General features: G+C 39.4%; 1 protein-coding gene across 1 annotated transcript in view; it reads left to right on the top strand.

Annotated features, from left to right (window-relative positions):
- The first annotated feature begins 2,733 nt into the window (after positions 1-2,733).
- The window catches only part of LOC103467511 (dedicator of cytokinesis protein 3-like), a 61,506-nt gene continuing 42,023 nt past the window's right edge, over positions 2,734-22,216 (top strand). Inside the window, 5 exon segments of the mRNA XM_008413955.3 lie at positions 2,734-3,603; positions 11,990-12,073; positions 15,258-15,298; positions 17,319-17,374; positions 20,381-20,477. Of these exon segments, the coding sequence (XP_008412177.2) occupies positions 3,567-3,603; positions 11,990-12,073; positions 15,258-15,298; positions 17,319-17,374; positions 20,381-20,477 (315 nt within the window). The 5' untranslated portion in view covers positions 2,734-3,566.

Raw genomic sequence — 22,216 nt, 5'->3', positions numbered from 1 at the left:
AATATTCTGGGTAATGGTTCTCACTGTGATTCTCTTCTGTCCAACAGCCTTAGAAGTCGCTTTATAACCCTTTCCTGATGAACAACTTCTTTCGGTCGGAACATGATTTGTTGTATTTTGAAATCTTTTTGCATACTTGTTGTTATGCAGGCTATGGAAGTAGTTTCTATACTGAACTTATCTGTCAGTGATCAGGCTTGAGTGGGATTTAGGGCTACTCTCAAAAAGTTGATGTATGATTTACCAGGAGGGGATCACATTTTCACCCTGGACCTCATTGGTATGGGTAACTTTTTACCCTTGATAAATTCAAAACCTTTTTCCATTTATTTTGATTATAGTCAAGGTTTTATGATCTGAAGCTTTCAACTGAGACAAGTATATAAACTTTTGCTCTTCATGCAAACCATGTATTTATTCAGTTGTGATGGTTTTCAATTCCTTTAATCAATAAACCTGATGCAGACGTTGCCGACCGAGATTCTAAACTTGGCACGAGATGTGACATTGTGATCGAGGAAAAAGCTGACACAAATATAATATTCGCCAATATTTACAGAATTGCACGCCGTCATTGTAAGTGTTGGGAACAGATAATGGGTGAGATGGGGAAGAGATGCTTTTTGGCAACTTTCATGTTTGCTGTCCACTTGATTTGGGAGTGCTGAAACAGTCGGGCAGACCGTGCTTTCAGTGGGCAGAGAAGGGACTAAAATGTAGGAACGGCAAGTAAAAATATGCATTAATGTTCTTTGTGCCACATTTGTACCATCTGCAGTTTCACTATAGTACATCCTCTGCACCCGTGATGGAAGCTAGTAATTTGTTATGTAATTTTAAACAAATGCTTATTGTCTGGGATGCATATTTAGCTTATGAAACGCCCCCTTCTCCCCCCTGCTTTGTGTGTGTGATTGGGAAAACCGCCCACAATGTTCCACTTGAAGTAATAGACAGATGGGAGTCAGTCACATTGTCTCTCTGATGGGGAGAAATTACCCAGCTGAATGCTGCCCTCCCTCCCACACTGCATCAGACTCACTGCACTACTCAGCGCTCGCCAGATCACCCTGTTTTTTCCCTGAGTCTTATCTATAGGACGAGCGTGCAGGGGTTTGCAACTTTTACAAGTCACGACTCCGCGGATTAATCGGGTTTCGTTTGAACTTCTCATCACATGGAACTGCCCACAAAAAACACAAATTGCAAACTGTTCCAGTACAACTTTTATCAAAAGAGCAAGGTGAAGTAACTTATAGAGAATTCCTCACTCTGGAAAAGAGCCAACTCTTAGCCTTTTGTATTATTATTATTATTATTATTATTATTATTATTATTATTATTATTATTATTTTATTTATTTATTCAAAATGCATATTTCTGTATTGTAAATACACACTGTCTCATTGCATAGTCATTAGCACAGCCATGTTTTGCTAAAATCACAGCTGAAATCTTTGTGAATATGTTTATATCAGCTTGACGCATCTAGAGGATACATTTTGAGCATTCTTCTTTGCAAACTTTCACAAGCTCAGACAGAGTGAAGAACATCAAGTCATGCCACTGATCCTCGTTTGGATTTGTCTTGACTTTGAATGAGCCATTTCAACAAATATATGTGCTTTGACCTAAACCCGCGCCATTCAGTTCAGCTGGAAGATGCCCTAATATCAAGTCTTTTGCAACCTTATAACAGGTTTTCTTCCAAGATTGCCCCTTTCCCCCCCTTTTAAACCTCCATTCAACTGAGCAGCTTTCCTGTCTTTGCTGAAGAAAGAGATTCCCTCAGCATGATACCACTACCACCATGTTTCACCAGGTGGATGTTTTATTTAGTGTTAGTGTTTAGTCAAAACTTTCAATTGTGGTTTCATCTTTCTTTCACTTATTTGCTGTATTATATACTTGGCTTGTGGCATACTGCAATCTATCCCTCACAGCTATCTCTCTCAATATAAAGGTACTAAAACGGCATTGGTCCATCCTTAGCAGATTTTACTCTTACTCTTCATTTTTTCTTCCCTGAATACCACATGTGAGATCAGACACCGATGTTGGATGAGAAGGTCCAGCTTGCAGTCTGTGTTCGGATTTGTCCTGATGGTATTCCTGTCAGTCTGAGGTCAGAACTTTTTGCAGACCTGTCCTTCTCCTGACTGATACCTTTGTACTGTGTGAGCTGTCTGAGCTAGTGTAACCTCTACTGAAAACTATTAATTTTGTGGAAGGTCAGAAATGAGAAATGTCTGAAAAATCTAATGATTTTTTATGATGATGATGATTATTATTTATGAAAGAAGCCACATTATTAGTATTATCTAGCATTGTATTTTTTAAAAAAAAAGTTGAATTAAGCACATTTCATGCCTTTTGTCACATTTTTTTTTGTTCTAAATGAGATGTAGTCAATTTTCTTTTGCAACACCAAAACCTGACATTCTAAAAGTGGAGTGTACATGTTGCACAAACTAAAACATTGAAAAAAAATCTAATAATAAATGCTAATCGCTAATATGGATTATTTATTGTAAGTGGCACCTCAAGGAGAATTGATAATTGATATTGTGAATAGTTTCGTGCGAAATTCATCCTCACAAATCATTAAACCGAACTTGTCCTTAGAAATGAGTTGCCCCCCCTCAGTGTGGTGGTGGTGGTGGTGGTGGTGGGGGGAGTGACTGCACTATGACAAAGCATCGCTGCTATATAGTGGCTCTGCTTCTTGGAAATGACTCAACCAGGAGGTGTTTCCCCACATGGTGGTCTGGCCTGATGTGTAACACCGGGAGCTACTTTATGGCCAAGCAGCTGCCAAAGTAACAAGTCCAGTCAGTCACACAAAAGGCAGCCTGCCAGCCAGTATCCCTCCCCGCTGGAAGAAAAAGCGGTTTGTGATGGATGGATAGAAGGGGCGCACACGGAGGAAAAGAGGAGGCGCATACATTTGCAAAAAGGCTTTGACACATCAGTGTTGACAAAACAAGTCATGTGACGACCATGAAGATGGCGCAGCTTATGGTATTTTTGCTGTTTTCTCAGTAATTTCCTGCCGCAGCTCTTCAGCTACATCCAATATGTTATAATTACCAAGCGATTAGGCCAATTGTCGCTGCGCGGAAGCCCCCAGCCGAGCAGCAGCCGAGGAGGAAGCGCGAAGAAGCGACGCGAAGAGGCTGCGAGGAGAGACGAAACCCCTTAAAACAGCGGCTGCAGTAACACCTTTTTTTTTTTTTTTTTTTTTTTTTTGTGGCAAACAGAAAACCGATCACCGTGTGCGTACGTGCGTGTGCGTGCCTGCGTGTCTCTGTGTGTGTCTGTGCGCGTTGCATGAGGTGGACAGGGAGACTGCATCAGACTGGAGACACACGCCGGGACATAATAGAGCAGAGACACGGAGCCGTTCAGCGTTTTCCCCAGCGCATATTCCGCTCGAAACATGTAGTCTGGACAACCACAGGATCAGCCGAGACTATTTCATTTGTAGCTTTTTTTTTTTCCTAGCAGCATCGTCTCACGATAACGACATAATGTGGCTTGCTCTACCAGAGGGGAAATAATCAAATATGTGGATACCAACAGAAGAGGAGAAAATCGGAGTTGGTGAGTTAATGGCACTTTTTCCCTCGTCGTTGTAGCTCATTAGATAGCTTTGGTTTTCCCATATACGTCGCTCCGCCAGTTGTTGCAGAAAGAAGCGCATAATTAGCCTATTCTTATCTTGAACTGACTATGGAGCGCGTCATTTTCCATATTAGTAAGCCAATTACACCCAGTAATAATAATAATAATAAAAAACAGCCACTTATAATGGCTGATATACGCGGCAGCGACTGCATTGGAAGGGAAATTGCGTGGGATGATACAGCTTACCGACCCCACCACCTTAAAGATGCCGTCGCAGGCTGAAGGCAGCTTCAGGTGGGGCTGCACTCCTGTTTATTAGATTTTGTGATTTTGCAGTAAAAAAAAAAAAAGAAAGAAAGAAAGAAAGAAAAAGGCGTGAGCTTGGCATTTCAAACCTCCCCCACCACTACCACCCCCCGTTCTTCTCTCAGACGAGTACAGTAGCGATGTAGAGGACGAGAGACGCGATTCATGTTGAAACCACAAGGGGGCATCGTGACTGCGTTCCTCCAACAGGTGTAGGCAGGAGTGATGCTGGAGTCTACCTGTGGACTGAAAAAAGAAAAAAAAAAAGCTGCTTTTCTGCTACTGCGGCTGCTGCGACACTGTTTTACAATCAACACGCACCAGTAAATGGATCTATAGGAGACCGTGTATTCCTATAGATGAGCTGCTGGGCCTCACGTTTAAAAGGAAGATCTTAAATCCACCTATTTAGAACTGACGATGCCTCCTTGTCTTTATAAATCGTCTGCTTGGCCTCGCTATCGCAGCAAAGCTGTGCAGAGCGTGTGATTACACTATAGAGGGTTTTCATTAGGAGAATGAGTCATGTCCAGATGCTCCACAGCTTGTTAGGGCTACTCACGCTGGCTCACACATGATACTCCCCCTTACATGCACACGCCCACGTATGATCACTTTTTTTTTTCTTCTTCTCTCTTTTGGAGGCATCGCATTCGTCATGAGCGCTTTATAAAGAGCCACCAAACACCACATTGAGTCGCCACTCCCGATCCTCCGTGTCACTTTACGTGTCGTTGAGGCACTGCGGCTCGTTTCCCCCGAGCAAAGACATATATTTACGTGGGCTTTATTGAAGCAAAAGACAGCAGCAGTGCGTGTTTGTGTCAGCGTGTGGGGAGGGAAGCAACAGTTCGGCGCAGCCTCCGCATCGGTCTGCGCGGAGTGACCTGGCGCTCTCCGCGGTGCTGAAACCGTGGATGGAGATGACGCTGTCCGCGGTGCTGAAATGCGGGGAAGCGAAGCGAAGCCCGCCACGCAGAGAAGTACACACTGTACTTTGCAAAAGGCAGCACGAATCACCGCCGAATTCCCCTCCTCTGCTCGGGTAACATGTGTGACACACGAGGATCAATATTTTCCCGGTACCACTGCAGAAAGTCAGCCCACACAGGTGGATGGGCAGCATGCGCCGGCACCGTCACCGGCCTGCTGTCAGTTCCCTCTCCCACCTCACCTCTGATATCATTGGCACCATTCTGCACACCTCCACAGCTTATTTGCTGATTTTGTCATTGCCTGTTTGTTGCCTTTCACACAAAATGCCCAACACGGACAACCAACAGAGCTGTGGTTCTGTCGTCGGCCTTGCTAAAAATTCCTTGTTCTCCTACTTTTCCAGTATAGTCCCGCTTCTGAGTAAAAGAATCTGCACTACGCTTTTGATTCTTCTCAGTTTATGGCGAAACATTCGACCGGGGGTCTGCAATCTGCTGCTTCAGACTCACATGTGGCTGTTTGGCTCTTCTACTATGGTTCTTCCAAATCCAAAAAGGACATGTTTTTGATTTTGGACGATTTTCATTTATCAGTTTTATTATTATTATTATTATTATTTATTTCTGTAAGTTTTTATGCAAAATCTGCATATTATATTCACAACAGGCTTTTAAAACCAACTAGCTTCAAACTATGCTACCTGTCTTTCTTCAGTATCGTATTTCTAGAAAAGGCTCACTTCATTGTACAAAGTCGTTCTTTTTTCCTCTTGTTTTAGACAATTCATTTTGCTCTAAAATCTAAAAGTATTTTTACTTTTAGATTTTTAGTCTAATTGTCATAGTAAAACATTTGATTCTGTACATATTTAGGAAATAGTTTTTTTTGCAGCTCTCGGCAAGTTTTATTTTTGTAGCAGTGGGGATAAAAGTGGCTCTTTGAATGTAAAAGGCTGCTGACCCCTGGGGTAAACTATCATAATCTTCACTTCATCTCATGGTTTGTATTTTTATCCCATCGGTTTCACACTGATGAGACGTAACGTTTTGACCACCGACAGGTGAAGTGAGCAACACATTTTATCTTTTCATCATGACACCTGTGAGTGGGTGAGATATTCCATGCACACCTAAAGATTTTTTTCCTGCTTTTGCTTATTTGCTACATTAAGACAATGATAACCCGATGAATTACATAAAGTATCCGTGACAAACTGGAATGTTAAAAAAAAAAAACATAATTGCTGTCCTTAACTGTGCGACACGCTTGATGGAATCAACCACAACAAGCACTAGGGATAACAGGCAACGGCTCTTTTATATCATAGTGGAGAAATTTTGACCCTCAGACTTTCTTGAGCATTGAGGTTTCATAGCTGCTCACCAGTCAGAGTGGAAGTGGAATGCCCTAATAGCTGTGGCCTCTTTCAAAAGAACAATGATTCAAAGCATTCTTGGTTAAGGAATGATTTGAGGAGCATGAAGTGAATTTTAGGTTTTGACTTGAGCTCCAAATTCCCCAGATCTCAATCCAATTGCACCTCTACAGGATTCCTGGACAGAAGATCTAATCTATCTAGGGCTACCTCACAATTTACAGGACTTAAAGGATCTTCTCCAAATATCTTGGTGCCAGAAGCCACTGCGCACAGATGCCAGAGACTCCAGTGGAGCCCAGGCCTTGACACCGGAGGGCTGCTTTGGCAGCTAAAATCGACACCCTATTAGTCAAGTGTTCGTACTGTTATTCTTCATCCTTATGTTATTCATTTTAAAACTCAGATAAAAAAAAATAATCCAAATAACATCTAGATATCGAGTCAGATGTTCATCCTTATGTTATTCATTTTAAAACTCAGGTTCTTTGCCTCAACTGGGGTGGTTCAGTTTTTGATTCTGAACCACCTGTAAGCATCGACATTTCTTCCAGCTTGCATTAGATAAATAGTTGTCTTTAATTCAGCGGCCTCCCACATGAGAGACAGAAATGAATCAGATGACTCTGGCTTCTGCCACACAGATATGACTTGAGCAGCGTCATCACAAGCAATGCAATCGATGCGGCATTTTATGAAATTAGTGAATCACAGTAATGCCATTCTTGCACAAACTACGACACTGAAATACAAACCGTAGGTGCTGCTGAATATTTTTTCTTCTGAGAATTTGAAAAGAAAAAGAAAATCTGGCATTTTCTTCCACAACTTGTCAGTATTAATTGGCAGACTTCTTTAGGTCAAACCTCATATTTTTAACCATGTTGCAAAAGTCACAAAACATTGTATTAAAGACATGCAGCTCTAAGGGTGCAGCAATGTGACAAGCACATAAAGATTTGATAGATTATAATGTTTGCTGGACTTAATAAACTGACCAAGATTGAATCAAGGTTAATGGATACATTTCTGACAACTTTTAATTGTGAAATTTCAAGAAAATAGTACTTAGTACACTAACAGAGCATTTTTTCAAAATTCATTTTGATTTATTCAAAGATAGCTGCAGGTCCTACTTAAATTTCAGACCTAACATTATAGAAAACAAGGTGGCTGGAGTGCAACCCCCCCCCCCTTTTTTTTTCTTTGAACATTTTTGGAAAGTTTTTTTTTTTTTTTGCAAATAAATTTACTGAGAACAAATATTAGTAATCAGTTATGCATGTCAGTAAATTTCTGTTCAGCACTGAAAAGATTGACGGGACAAGATTTGCACTGATCAGTTTTTAAAGGTTGAATAAGGACATGAGATTTAAGAAGGAATAATGCTTATCTTCAAATAATATTAAAATATAAAATCATTTCCCTTGGTAAACAAAAACGAGTGTCTCTGTCGTGCTTATGTCCTGGGACACCGGACTGTTGTGGATTTTTAATTGTCTAATATGCAAAATTTTAATTAACTTAAAAAGTAAAACAAGAGTTAGTTACATAGATTTAAGAAAAGTTCCTAGAAATACAAACAGCTGAGCAACTAGTGACTTAGTTAAAAGTGAGCATTCAATTATTTTCCTCAAATTAAAGATTGGATTTTGGTCTAGACTTTGATTTGAGATTATACCTCTGTAAACAAAGATAAATTAGTTTAAAACTTTTTGCACGTCTTTATTAGGGGTGCCAACGGATTTGTGTTCTTCGGGATGTCTGCTTGTAATTTCTACAAAGATGATTTCAGGAGATTTGTTATATATGCTAAATGCTAATTTTAAACTTGAAAAGTTGGGCTAAAAATGCTTACATGCTGTGATGACTTTCATTTAATATTTAAGAGAAAAATAGTTTCAAAATGAAATAATTCTTCCTGTTTTAGTTTCTTGTTTTGCTCTCGAAAGCATCACGTTATAATTATTAGAAGCTCTCCAGCTTTTATGTTTAACAGAGAAGGAAAACTGGGATTGACAGATATTTTCTGTCAACCCAATTTTTTTCACGGCCACTGCTATTTTTCAAAATTTATGGCCAATATTCAGCACCCTGTATTTGGCAGATCATTTTCTTAAAAATAAATAAATAAATAAAAAGAAAAATGTAGATTTCTTTCCAACAGTGAAATCTGGGATCAGAATTTTGCCATCAATTTTGCAGCAGCTTCTTCCTCCTTCTCTGCCTCTGCAGAGGTCTAGTAGTGGAGATATTTAAGGTGACTTATGTGAATCACACTGGCACATCAGCCCTGTTTGTACACAGTCAAAAAAAAAGGTTTCTGCGTGCTAAGCACTTTATTTTACTGTTTTGTTGCTCTAAAACAGTCTTTTTTGTCATTTTTTTCCCTTTAATATGCACCAGATGGATAAGCAGTGCTGCAAATCTTATTCTAAGCTCCAGCTTCAGTGACAATAAAGACAGCAAATTTGGTTCTACTTCCAACTGGAACTTGCATAAAAAATAAAAAATAACATTGGTGCCTTGCACTTTTGCTTTCTCCTACATGGGAGCAGCAATAAAGTCATACTCATAGGTAGATGTTTTTGTTTAACAAATCAAAGTTTATTTATATATCACCTTCTAATGACGCCTCACATCGACCAAAGTGCTTTGCAAAGTAAAAACAATTACAAAACACTATAAAACAGAAATAGTGCTAAATAAAAGTAAAAAAAAAAAAAATGCAACCATGTTAAAAGAAAGGAAAAAATATATAAATATACTAAAAGTTAAACAACAAAAACATTTTAAATAAATGGGTCTTAATGTTGGCTTTAAATCAGGGGTGGCCTGCAGCCTCTTCCAGGCTGTTGGACCAGCAACAAAATAAGACCTCCCCCCCTAAAAACCTAGACTGAAGCACTTCCAGCAGATAGTGACTGGCAGACAGTAAACCTTTTGCTGCTGCTGGTGCGAGGCCACCGAGTGCTGTACAAGCAAACAGCATCAGCCTAAACCGCGTCCTAAACTGAACCGGTGCAGAGAGAGGAGGGCTTTATTATCTAATTACACTCAGATCGGTAATAAACAGGAGATCCTAGACATCCCCCCTCCCTAGCAACATCCAGTTCATCCTGAGGCTTCCCAAGTGCTTCCTAGACCAGACATGATATATCAGCCCTTCAGCAAGTTCTGGGTCTTCCCCGGCTTCTGCACCCAGTGGGACCTTCTAAGGGAAGCGGCTTTAAGAGGCTTCCTGATCAGATTTACATTTAGATGGTTACAGTAAATCAGTGCAGATGTTCACATACTTACCCCTTGTTGATGGAGAGCCTGCCAGTGCCTTGCAAATGTTTTCATATTCCTTAAGCCAAAAAAAAAAAACTGAAACATTTTGTTAATTTGTATTCAGTTTTTCTTTATCCTGATTAATAAATAAAAACTAAAGCTAGCAACTGCTAGTTATTTATTTAATAGAGGCTACCTATGAGTAGCCTCTATTAAATAAGAGGCTACTCTTATTTAATAGATAAAATAAGAGTTTATCTTATTTTCAGGTCTGACCTGGTCTGACCAGGCCAGACAGGTCTGGTCTGACCTGACCAGACAGACCTGACCTGTCTGCTCATAAAGAGCAAGAAACATCAGACCTGTCAGGTATAAAGTGGTAAATAAATAGGTTGAAAGCAGAGTTTAGTTAGCACTGTTCAATCAATCACCTGAAAATATGAATATATCTACAAACCTACCAGGAGTTCAGCTAAGAACACCATACTGTCAGTGGAACATGGTGCTGGGAGCATCATGCTGTGGTGTTACCTTTTCTCATCTGAGACAGAGGAGCTGGACTGCAGTCAGAGTTACGACAGATTGGTTTAGATTAAAACACATTCAAGTGTTTGAATGGCCTAGTAGAAGTCCAGACCTACATCCATCTGAGAATCTGTGCAAAGACCCATAACTTTCAAACTGTAACATGACTACTATTCGCACTCTGTCACCACAGTTTTTCATCCACCTCTCTGTCCATCCATTATCTTCTGCTTATAAAATAAAACAAAACAGAAAACTCCATGGATATTAATATTTTGCATGACAACATTTCGTGATGGCCACTGAGGGAGCAGTTGAGCACAGGAGGTTCCTCCTTCTGTGCTCCGATCCCACAGCTCACTTCAGTCAGTTGCCGGTTACACAACAGTAGCCATCGGATCCCATGTGACCGTCGAATTCAGCTAAATGCAGCGACAGTCTGGACTGAAACGCTGTTGCTCGGTAGAAATGTTTGCTTTTGCCAACATTTTTTTTTTTTTTAACTCCATGTCCCATCAGTCCGTCCAACATCCTACGTTCAACATGTTGAAGTCTAATGAAAAAATTTGTTGGTTTTTGTAAATCTCCACAGGCAAAATTAGCTGTGTGTGTGTGCGTGTGTGTGTGTGTGTGTGTGTGTGTGTGTGTGTGTGTGTGTGTGTGTGTGCGTGTGTGTGTGTGTGTGTCTGTGTGCTTGTCCACAAATTGAAGTGATGAAAACACGAAGCCCATATGGTGTTTGAAAGCTCTCTTAAATGTCTCATCTTTTCCTGGTGTGACCTGTGTCGGAGAGTGTTCAGATGGTGAGCGTGAAGGTTTGCAGTTCAAATGAAATAAAGGTCACTGAAGAGCAGGGCACTCAGATAGGAACTATTCAGTCATGGCTGGAAAAAAGACTGGTGCAGAACGGAAAAGGTGACAAGAGTCTTCTTGAGGACATTTTTACCTCTCTTCCTTTAACACATGCCCGTCTAAAGTCAGCGTTCGTAAGCTTGCTGATTTGTAAAATGCCCAGATCTCCGCAGCAGTTACAGTGAAGAAAGCCCTCCAGTTTGTGGACGATGTGTTCCCATAGTTACCTGAGCGCAGGAACTGAACACTCGTTCCCCTCCAACAAGCAAACAGAGCCGAGGACAAGCCCCTCCTTTCTCTCCTCCCCCTCACTAAGTCCCCTGGCTAGTTTGTTACCATAATGATTCACACCAAACTCTCCTTTAAGGGCATCCATTTGTAGGTTTTTAGTTTTTTTTTTTTTTTTTAAATCATCAGTGGCGCAGCATCCTTGTCAAACACGTCTGTCTTTACTGAGGCTTCTGTGGCGTTTTGTTGCATAGCTCATGTTTCCCGAGCCGCAGTGCTGCACAGATAAAGGCAGACTCCAGAGGCAGTGCAGTTGTCAAGGCCTTTACTGTAGCATCTATCTATCCTCTGAAGAATAATCATGTCATCAGCGTTTGAGTCACAGGATGCTTCTTTGTATGGTCAGAGGCTGCAGGATCCCACAAAAACTGAAGGTGTCATGGAGGATTTATGCTAATACCATCCTGTGAATAATCGCCGTTAAGCCTGATAATCTAGCACTTTGTGTGGGCTCTATTTTGGGAGGTAGTTAATTTGACGTAACATTGCTCAAAATCAAGTTGCTTAACAATTAATTACCTCGTAGAGTGGCAGTTTGTTTACAGTTCACCGAGCGCTGGCTTCAGTGTGGCGCCGTGTGTGTTTATATTTTTGGATGAATCGGTTTAATAAAAAGCTGCACCTACTGCATTGCTGCAATAAAAAATAAAAATAAATAAAAAAACGCTCTGTGGAGACAAAGTTATTTCTCAGTTAAGCTAAAAGCAAGATTTAGCCTATTACCAGAGTTACTGATAACGGCTGCACAACGTTTTCTTACCGGTTTTGTCTGTCCTGTCCCCCCCCCCCCCTCTCCACTCTGCACAGTGATCTGCAACTTCCGGTCACCAATATGTCAGGCTCTCGTCCTGGAGCTGGGAGAAACCGTCCAGATTCTGGAGAAGTTTGACGGTAAAAGCACTCAACTATTCAGTGAAAGCATTTGAGCTTATGAGGTCATTTAACGCTGACTGTGGGCACTAATAAACAGCTGAGTGAATTATCTTATCCCCCTTGACATTTTTCACGTTCTGTCGTAAGTAAAAACACCACTTAGTTTGTGCTGATGGAACAGCACAAAGTGTAATCATGAAGAAAAAATATGCAGGTTTGGCATGCGTTTATATTCAGCCGCCTTGGTGCTGATGCCTCTAATTTAACGCCATTGCAACCAACTGTATTCAGACATTATCTGGTTGGTGAACAGGATCAATCTGTGTGTGATTATAAATATATCCATCCTGCGAAGGTCTCACGTATTCTGTGGAGAACATTTGCAAACAGCATAGAAATCCTGTGTGCAGTTTGTTACATGCCAGCAAATATGGGGAAAAAATGGTGCAAAGGCCAGGTGAGACCAAAACATTATTTAAGGTAGAAAGCAAAAATCTGAACGCCACCCTGAACGCACCTTCCCCACAGTGAAACACGTTGGTGGCGGCTTTATGTTGTGTGAACACAAATCAAAAAGCAGGGAGTCACTCTTTAGATTTTGAATTGCCAAAAACTTTCAAAATGCATAATTTTCCTTCCTCTTCATAATTATGTGGTCCTTGATATTGGCCCGTCACATAAAATATTAGTTTTAAACATAAAAAAAAAAAGAATTAATAGGAATAACATAATTTCTTCTCGCTGCACTTGTTGTTTGATCATTAGAAGATGTTACCAAAACTGACAAAGTTGAGAAGTCAAACCAGAAACAAACTGATACATCGGGCAAACACTTACACATTTGATAGCACCATAATTTTCTATCAATGAACAATGATCAAAACATTTCTCATCAGAAAACTTTGAGTGTTTGTTCACATAATGGCTGTGGTTGTTGCTTTGCTTTTGACCAGGTGGTCCGACAGTAACGATGTGTGACAGAATCATAGAGAGGCTGTATATCACAGCTGCTGGTCCTTCCATGTCGTTACTTGTGAACTGGAGACCTCAGAAAATACATCTGACTAAATTGCTAAGCTAACCTTTCTTACTTGATGTTTATATGTTAAAAGTTTATGCCTCAATATTTACGAGTATTATTTTCATCAGTCTAAGGTCCAGCTTTACTCTGGATAGTTAGACACTGCTTATTTCACATGAATGGGATTATGTGTCAAAATATTGCACTTATAGCCAGATCAAGTTTACTCTGTGCATCCAACTCAGCTTCCAGGGCCTATTCTCAGTACCTTTCAACCAAATTACTAATACATTTACTGCAGGGTCTAATTTCCAAATAGGATTTTCTTTTAGAAGTTTATCATTTAGCAATAAAAAGATAATGACCTTTATTAAAAATATGTCTTCTTTCGCTTGTTTGGTGTGCTTAGTGCTCGTCCAAATGAGCCAGTTCGCTGCAGGTAGTATCACACAAGTCATGATGACTAACAGAAAGTCATACTCTTTTTGTCCCAACTCTGCCAATGTTTAAAATGATGTGCAGAGGTTGTTTCTTTTTTTTTTTTTTCTTTTTTTTTTTTTTACAGTGAACTGGAAGCACTGCTCTCTAGTGATGAGTCACCTTTTGGCAGGAACAGCAATTACATGGAAGAATCAGACACTACTGGGAAAACAGAATCACTTCTTTCAAGGAACAGGACAAAAGACATGCTGGCCCACATAGTGGCCACTCAGATTCATGCATATCAAACCCTTAAAACCTTGTTTTATTAAGTCATTCCTCGGTCAGACACGGACCAGCACAGCTCAACACAGCAGAGTCGGGTTATGGGTTTGACTCAGCTCGAAGAAAAAAAAAAAAAAAAAACATTCTCAAAGAAAATTGCAAAGAAGTATAAAGACAATAAAAATAGTCTGTTTATATTGAGGTTAGATCAATATTTTGGTCAAAGTAAATGTTTGACATAGCCAGCACTACGTTGTGCTTATTACTTATTAGGTAATGTGCTAATGCTAATGGACTCATCTAAAGTCATTCACACAACTGACTCACATTAACGTTACGCAGCTTTCTGTGGAAAAGATTCACCAAAGTTTCACCAGCTTGTCGTGTTGTTCAGGACGACCACCTGAGAAGTCGAATTAAACTTCTTTTAATTTCACCTCTAACCCAACAAACTGAGTCACAGCTTTTGACCCATTGTTTCATTATAAATAATAGACCTTATGCTCCAGCCACATTTGGATTAAAGAAATAATATAAATGTTTAGCGTAAGAGATAAGGGAGTAAGTCTTTCCAAAATTTGATCACCTTATTTCCGTTAGTTATAAACACAAGTTGCAGCTGTTTCATGTATCTGTTTAATTCCACACAAAACTGCAAACTCCAACTTACTACTGTGATCAAATTATTTTTAATGTGTGTAAACAATAGTGCAATGTTCTTGTAAATTACAATATATGGGTCAAGTAAAAAAATGCCTTTGAAAACATGTGGAACCTTGAGTCAAGTTCTCTTTGTCAGTCTGGAAGAAAAAAAAATCTACATTTGATGGCACAACTCAAAGCAGACGAATGTTGCAGTATTAAAAAGAACTAATGGAGCAGTCTTAAAAAACCAGGGCTGTCAAGTCTCACACATTTCACACTTTTTACACTCTGTCACGTCTCACATCCATTTTCTCCCACAGTGAAGAACAAATTCACGACCAAAAACATTTTGTGAGATTTAAAAGAAGAGACTGACACTACTTTCTACCGAACAACTGCGAGCCATCCGACAATGGCAACACATCAACTAAATAGATCAAAACCAAAGAACGGAAGTCAAAACATTAATAGTCCTACTTAATGCTGCTGAAATGCTACACAACTAGAATATGAAGACATGCACGCTGATAACGGCTGTGTTTTAGATACGACAGATTTAAGTGTGAAACTGCAAGAAGCATCCAGAAAGCTATTACACTTAATGAAGCTTTGCTAACAGATGACCTAGCATATGTTAGAGATCTGTCTGTTCTGTCTATGTTTTAAGAAATCTTAGCCGCCTGCAGAAAACAATACAATAATATGACCTTTATCTTCCAAGGAATAAACTTTTTCTTTGACTGTGAAAAAAAAATCGGAAGAATATTTTCAGTTTCATTTTCCTCTCAACAATCTTGCTTCATGTTTGTCCTGCTTATCCCTTTTCTCTAGGTTGGTACAGAGGCTTTTCCACCAAGAAGCCATCCATCAAGGTAGTTAAACCACAATCTGTTCTAAATTTCAATTTCAACTAGATTTTGCAAATAATAATGAAATGTTTAATCGCTTCTAATTATAAAGGCTGGGTTTCTCTGCTTAGGCTGCTGCCCCTATGACCCGATCCCAGATTAAGTGGAAGATAATGATTGGATTGATGGAAATATTGCTCAGTTACTCTTATTGTGTTTAGTTTGACAGCAGCAGCAATAGTCGTTGGACCAATGATTTTGCGGAAAGCATTTATTTCTTAAAGTAGGGTTTAGTTTTTCATGTCCGCTACATAAAATTTGAGCTCAAGTGTCAAATTTAAGAAAAAATTACAGGCATTATAGTTCTGCAATAAAAGATGAATTTATTTCAAAAGAGTTTTTCTGCACTTTCAAGGGGGATACAAGTAAATGTGGAAGACTTTGTATCATAAACATATTAATAATGCTCACTTTACTTAGTAAAATGTAATTTCCTTCTGTAACACTGTAGGGACTTAAAGCACAGACATAAATCTGTCTTTGCCACATAGACCTTGTGACCAGATGAATTACACTGTAAAAAAAATCTCTTCATTTCCCACAGCAGTGGTTGCCAGAATTTTACTGTACGGATATGGTAAAACTTGACTGTATTTATGCGGGAAAATTCAAGCAACCACAGCTGTATTGTACTGAAAATTGGAGAGAATTTTGTTTTAAAGTGTAAAGAATGTAGCTTTCATTTGACAAAAATAGAAGTTTCCTAAACCACACTTCAAAAGTTGCATTTACAAAAGCATAATTTTAATCACCAGCCTTATGTTTCAATGCAAATACCAAATTTCTTTTTCATATTGGAGTAGATTATGAAAAAAAAAAAAAAGCTTGCTCTAGGAAGAATAAAAAACACAGATATTTTAGCATATTTTTCTGGTGCTAACATGAGCTGTTGTGGGGAAAAAAATACTTACCTCTGAAACTTGAAATTGTACCACAGAATTTGGTTTGATAGGGGAAAAAAAGAGAAAAAGAATGAGCTTCTTTTCCTTAGTGACTGCTGCAATCCAGACGCAACAATACCTCTTGCATTGTCATGTCTTTGATCAATCAAAAATAATGTTTCAAGACAAAGGAGCCCACATTCAATTCTTTTAGTTCTCTAATTGTGCATATAATAGTTTGACAGAGTCAGAGCAGTTTGGTACTTCAAAATGAAGATATTGATAAAGACTTTAATGTGAAACCCAAATAGCAGGTTTTTTTTTTTAAAATCCATCGAAGGGCTGCATACATTTTTTTTCTGTCTGTACATACTTGGTTTGAGTCTAAAGTATTAGAGGCTGAGGTGTTCTATTATGTGCTGGACCGTTTTAAAGACAGCATAAAAACTGTCAGGTCCTGGTAAATGTAGGTGTTAGCAGCCACATGCTGTCCTTCTTTACTCCCATCAGCTATTTACAGTTCTCACCAACACCCCTCCATTTTGTTATGTAGTCTGCCCACATCCATTCGCCTGTGCGGTTTCACTGTGCTGAGAGAATTTTTCCTCCTTTTTTTCTTTTTGTTCTCACTTTGGCCAATTCTTCACATCTGGCAGATTAGAATACAAAAAAATAAAAGCATGAACTTCAGCGTCTGCAGCTGGGAACACTCAATCTCTGAGGCCTTTCCCCTGCTAAGCTGAACCACAATAGGAATCCTGCAGGCTGCTCTCCCTCCTGTTTCTGCGATTTGTAAAAGCAGTTTGAGCTTTTCATGTTGTTTCCTTTTGTGCAGAAAATGTAAACAGGCAAGAGAAAATGTCAGAATATGGAAAAAAAAAGAAAAACAGAGCTGGAAATTTGAACTCTCCGCGTATGTTTTGGGTCATTAGCTAAAATGAAAAAAAAAAAAAAATCCATTATTATTTCTTTTTACCAGTGCAGCACAAAGCACATTAAGCTGCGACTCTAGCATAATAAATGACTATTTTGGTTTTATAAAGCAGGGGCATTAATGTAGGCCTGTCACTCTATAACAGCTCTGCTCTTTTATCCATCCACAGGGTATTTTTCCTGTCAGCTATGTCCACTTAAAGAAATCTACAGTGACAAATAGAGGGTAAGTCGCTTCATTCATATAAATCTTTAGAAGAGGGCATGCAAATGACAATCCTCTTGGTTTTTGTTTTGTTTTACCTTTTTGGTTAAAACTGCTTGTTAAAAGTGATCAAGCTTTTTCCTGCTAACCAAAAGAAAGAAAGGCCAGACTTCCAGGTTTCCAGGTTCCCAATGTATCATATGACTAAATCTGCACAATTAAAACATGTCTCAAAAAATTTATCTGAAAAGCACACAAGTCCAGTTTTGGACAGAGGATAAAAATCGAGCTCCAACATCAAGAAGAACCGGACCAGCTTCTGATAATGAGTGTGGATGGATCATGTTTCCGGTTTGTTTTGCTTCTAAAGACACATGGGGCATTTTATGGGTTCCACCAATCAGCGTTAAGCAAAAAGTAAATATAATGTGTTGTACGTTGTACTGAGATTAGTAATCCACTTTTAATCATTAAAATCTTTGTTATCTATTCTTGAGTATCATTATGAGGAAAGGCACTGGTTTGCAGATCATTTTATTCATTCAACACTTCAGAGACCAATGCAGTTCATTTTATTTATATGCCACCAATTCACACTTTTTTTGTAAAGTGTCAAGGCACTTTACAAAAAAATAAATAAATAAAAATTCAGTCACACATACAATTGATTCCAGTTGAACAGAACAACAGCTTGCAGTTCCACCAGTGTCAGCTCATTGATGTTGGCATCACTATGGGCATAATTATTTGGCCACAGTTGCACTGATCAGAGTACAAACAGGAACGAAAACTAGCAGGCCTTTTCACTCTTTGACTTAATTTGGCATCACTTAACAATCTGAGGCTGGCTGTTCTCTGGGACGTTTGATTTTGTAGAAGTTTCGTGTCACCTCGAAGGAGTATTCACACACTTTGTTCAAGGGGTAGGAACACTGTACAAGGCACTGTAACTTTGTCCTCTAATTGTGCTGCAAGAAAGGAAGACTTCTCACTCAAACAAGTAAAAGTGCAAACTCTCAGATACACATTATTATACTTCCTCGCTGCGGGAGCAGTTCTTTGGGAAATCTGCTCTTTGGGAAATTTGCTTCACTGTTTAATGAAGTTAATGAGGTGACACACCTACTGCATCTGCGTAGTTTTCCCAAAGCATCCCTGCCAAAGACAATCAGCCACCCACACTGTGTTACAGATGGAGATGCTCGCCTGGTACCATAAACTTTATGCAGTGCTACATTTAATTCTCTGCAGCACACTCAAGAGCTTTGCGAGCAAAGTGCAAAGCACCACAAGAGATCTGACCTTTACTGATGTGTTTCCTGTTACCAAATTACTCATACTTTCTTGAAAATAAATTAACCAAACATTTGGAGAGGCCTCCTCTTTGTCACATAATCTTATCAGAAAAGTGAAAGATGAAAGCTATGGGTGAATAATACTAAATGTTTGCTGTGGTCAGTATAACATTCTGAGTGACCACGTGATGAATGTGGAAACACAGAAGCAATATCTGTTTTTTTATTTTTATTTAATTAATTAATTTATTTTTTATTCACTCTATGTTTCTGTCTATTATCAGACTAATTCATATTTCTGTCTAGAGATATAATAATGTTTTGCAGCATTTGTGTTGGAATACTGGCTTTCATTGGTTGATAGGTTACACAGAAAGACTTTTTTTAGCTTTCGTGAGACCACAGTGGCAGCACTGGTTCAGAAAGAAGAGCAGCTAGTGCTGCAATAAAAATGAGTTAGAGATCTCTCGCCTTCTTAATCTGCATGTTAAAATTTCAGGCAACGGTGAACTCCACAATTTCATGATCATTGTGTGTGCATATGTTAGAAATTATACTATAGAATGGAGGCTGAGACATAAATCACTTTTTTATGCAGGGTCAAGTTTAGATTTTTTTCTCTTTTAACAATAAACACCTTCATTTAGGAACTGCATTTTGTGTACTTACGTTGTCCTATAGTTATATATTTAAAATGATATGACGATGTGATGTGATCTTTTGACATCACTCCATGCTTTAGCCTAATGATTGGACTGTGACTCTGACTGTATGTTTAGCATAATTGTCCATAAGGAATATAAACATTTCAATATGGCAGATTAAAAAAGCTCTGTCAGTTGGTCAAACCCTACGAGGCATTAGCAGTGCTTAGGTAGATAGCTTATACAACAATGTAACCACTGGAGAGTCATCAGTGTTGATAAAAAAAAATATTTAAACAAGATTGTGCCCTTGTATTACAATAATACATCTTTAAGTCAAATTGTCTCAAATGTACCTGAATGCACCACAGACAGCTGTCAGGAAAATCTCTTTTCCTCTAAGTTGCATTTTGTGTAATGTTTAGTCACTACAGGTAGAAAATCTGTCATCAGCTAATTTCTTTCCTGTACCAGAGATGTTTGTTGATGTTGTTTGAGGTTCGTAATTCAGTTAAGTGTAGAGCGAGCTATATACCTTGGAGCTGAGAATCCGCCCTGTATTGTTATCACTTCATAAGGTTGTACTTCAGAGGGTTTCCCACATAAAAAATGTACTGAAGTTTGTATTGTGGCAACAGTGGAGAAGCTTAAGGACTATAACTTGGAGGCTACTGTATCTTGACACACACGCACGCACGCACGCACGCACGCACGCACGCACGCACGCACGCACGCACGCACGCACGCACGCACGCACATAAAAGGGCAATTCAGTCTAAAGCATTCATGGTTTTAGACTGTGGGAGGCAGCCGAAATCCCTGGAGAAAATCTACTCATGCATGGGGAGAACATGCAAACTCCATGCAGAAAGATCCCAGGGTCTCGGTCCCGGGGGTTTGAACCCACGACATTTTTGCAGCAAAGCAACATTTCTGCCAGCTGCTCCACTGTGCAGCCCTATTTCTTCACCAATTATTACCATTTATGTCTATGTTATTGGAACACTTGGAGTCATAACACGCAGCATGTGAAGAGCAATGTGTAATTTAACAAATTTGTTTCTCCTTCTTCTCCATTTTCACTCCAGGCTGTGTGAGACAGTGGTGCCTCTGGAGGATCCCATCATCACAGAGACCACCTCTACGCTGCAGGAATGGGGCATTCTGTGGAAGCAGCTCTATGTGGTCAGTAGCTATGTGTTACAGCACATTTTGCGAAAGAAAGCGCATAAAACAATAGCAGCGAGTGCAGTTTTAACTCTACTCAGATATCCAAGGGAGCTAAAACATCAAGGGCAAGGAAACTGCATAAATTGTTGTGTAATTTACATTTCTATGCAGGATAGGGGGTTCTGATGGAGGCGTTTTGCTTTACCTAAACTGCAGAACTAGGTATTTACATAAAATATGACAGTGGAAGTCCCTTAAGTTTCCGTCTCACAGCATATTGATCTGACCAACGGACTGAACTTTCTTTACAATAAATATCTGAAAAATATGTATCTATATTTACAACATGGGACTAGAGCTCGTGTTTGGGCAGATAATGGCCGCCGTGTCCTATTTCATGGTGCGTCTTTCCGGCATTGATTGATCCTGGGCTGCTTCATGCAGCTACTGCATCCTCTTAAGATCTACTGACTCTAGTCAGGCTTTACTTGTTGGGGGGAAAAAGTGATTACTGGGAAACCAAAGCATCTTTAATCCCACTAAGTGTCGAGGGGGCAGGCAGATGTGGTTGGTGGGGTTTAGAGATTGGAGCTGAGTGGCTACATTGCAGAGCTGGCTCTGAGTTTTTACATAACCTTTCACTGAGGACTGCTCATGCTCTGAGCAGCTAAGCAGCCGGAGGCATTGGTGTGATGATGTAACTTCCACTGAAGCTTGACTAATGTGAAGCCTTGATTTAACTGTGCTTGTTTTGTGCCCACCCCCTGAGTGGAATGGGCCGTGTTGCCACAGTCCCATCCATAATAATAGGATGTTGCACTGCGTAGATGTTTGTAGGTTTCACCTCACTGTTGCCTATTAGGTTTGATGGTGTTACTTCAGGGAGCAATGACCTAAGCATAACTGCGTATTTCTTACAAAGTGCGTAATTAGCCCTACAGAAGCGAGGTCCAAAAGGACTCATCAACCCTGACAATTTTCTTTGTTTTCACCAGCCAGCAGCCTATGAGAACATGCGGTGTTTGTCCTCATTAAACTTACATGGCCATTGTGGAGCACTTAATCTTTGCATTTATGTAAACAAACCTGGGTGCTAATGTGGCTTGACGTACCATTAGGGAAAACAGAACATAGAGAAATTAAAAGTGTTGTCCTTGGTTTATGAGAAATGATGATGAAATTATGTTGAGGTCAGAGCAGACATGTAAGGGAAGTTTGTTCTGCTTAATTAGTTCATTAACAAAACCTGTGGGCTCAAAACACAGTTATACGACTTATAGGACTTACATATGCTGGCAGAGGAGTGGATCAGAGCATCTTAAATGAGGCTTTATTGTCTTGATTGTGGACACAGACCTACTTAGATACCGACATGTTGTTGCCAGTATCAGCTTCATTCATACATGCAAAACAGGACTCTTCCTTCTACTTAGAAGCTATCACCTATAAGCTAAACAACAGAGACCTAACTATGGATATACAGTGTCTTTAAATATGGCACCCTATGGAACAACAAAAAACTTTAAATACTTGACAGAGGTTTGATTTTGTGTTTGTTGAGTACTTTTGGTGTCGATTTGCACATGTGAATTAATATTCAGCAGCTTTGAATGTTTGCCGCTGCAAAACATTGACATTAGTCTCATCTGAACAAAACAACATTATTACAGTATAAATCCCACTTTTTAGCAAACTCAACAGGTTACAGTTTGTGATATTTTGACAAAAAGTAATTTTTTTGTCAAAAAATGACT

Source organism: Poecilia reticulata, chromosome 7, assembly GCF_904066995.2.
Source record: "Poecilia reticulata chromosome 7, P_reticulata-male-v2, whole genome shotgun sequence".
Lineage (NCBI taxonomy): Eukaryota > Metazoa > Chordata > Actinopteri > Cyprinodontiformes > Poeciliidae > Poecilia > Poecilia reticulata.
This window is presented reverse-complemented; position numbering and strand designations above follow the sequence as displayed.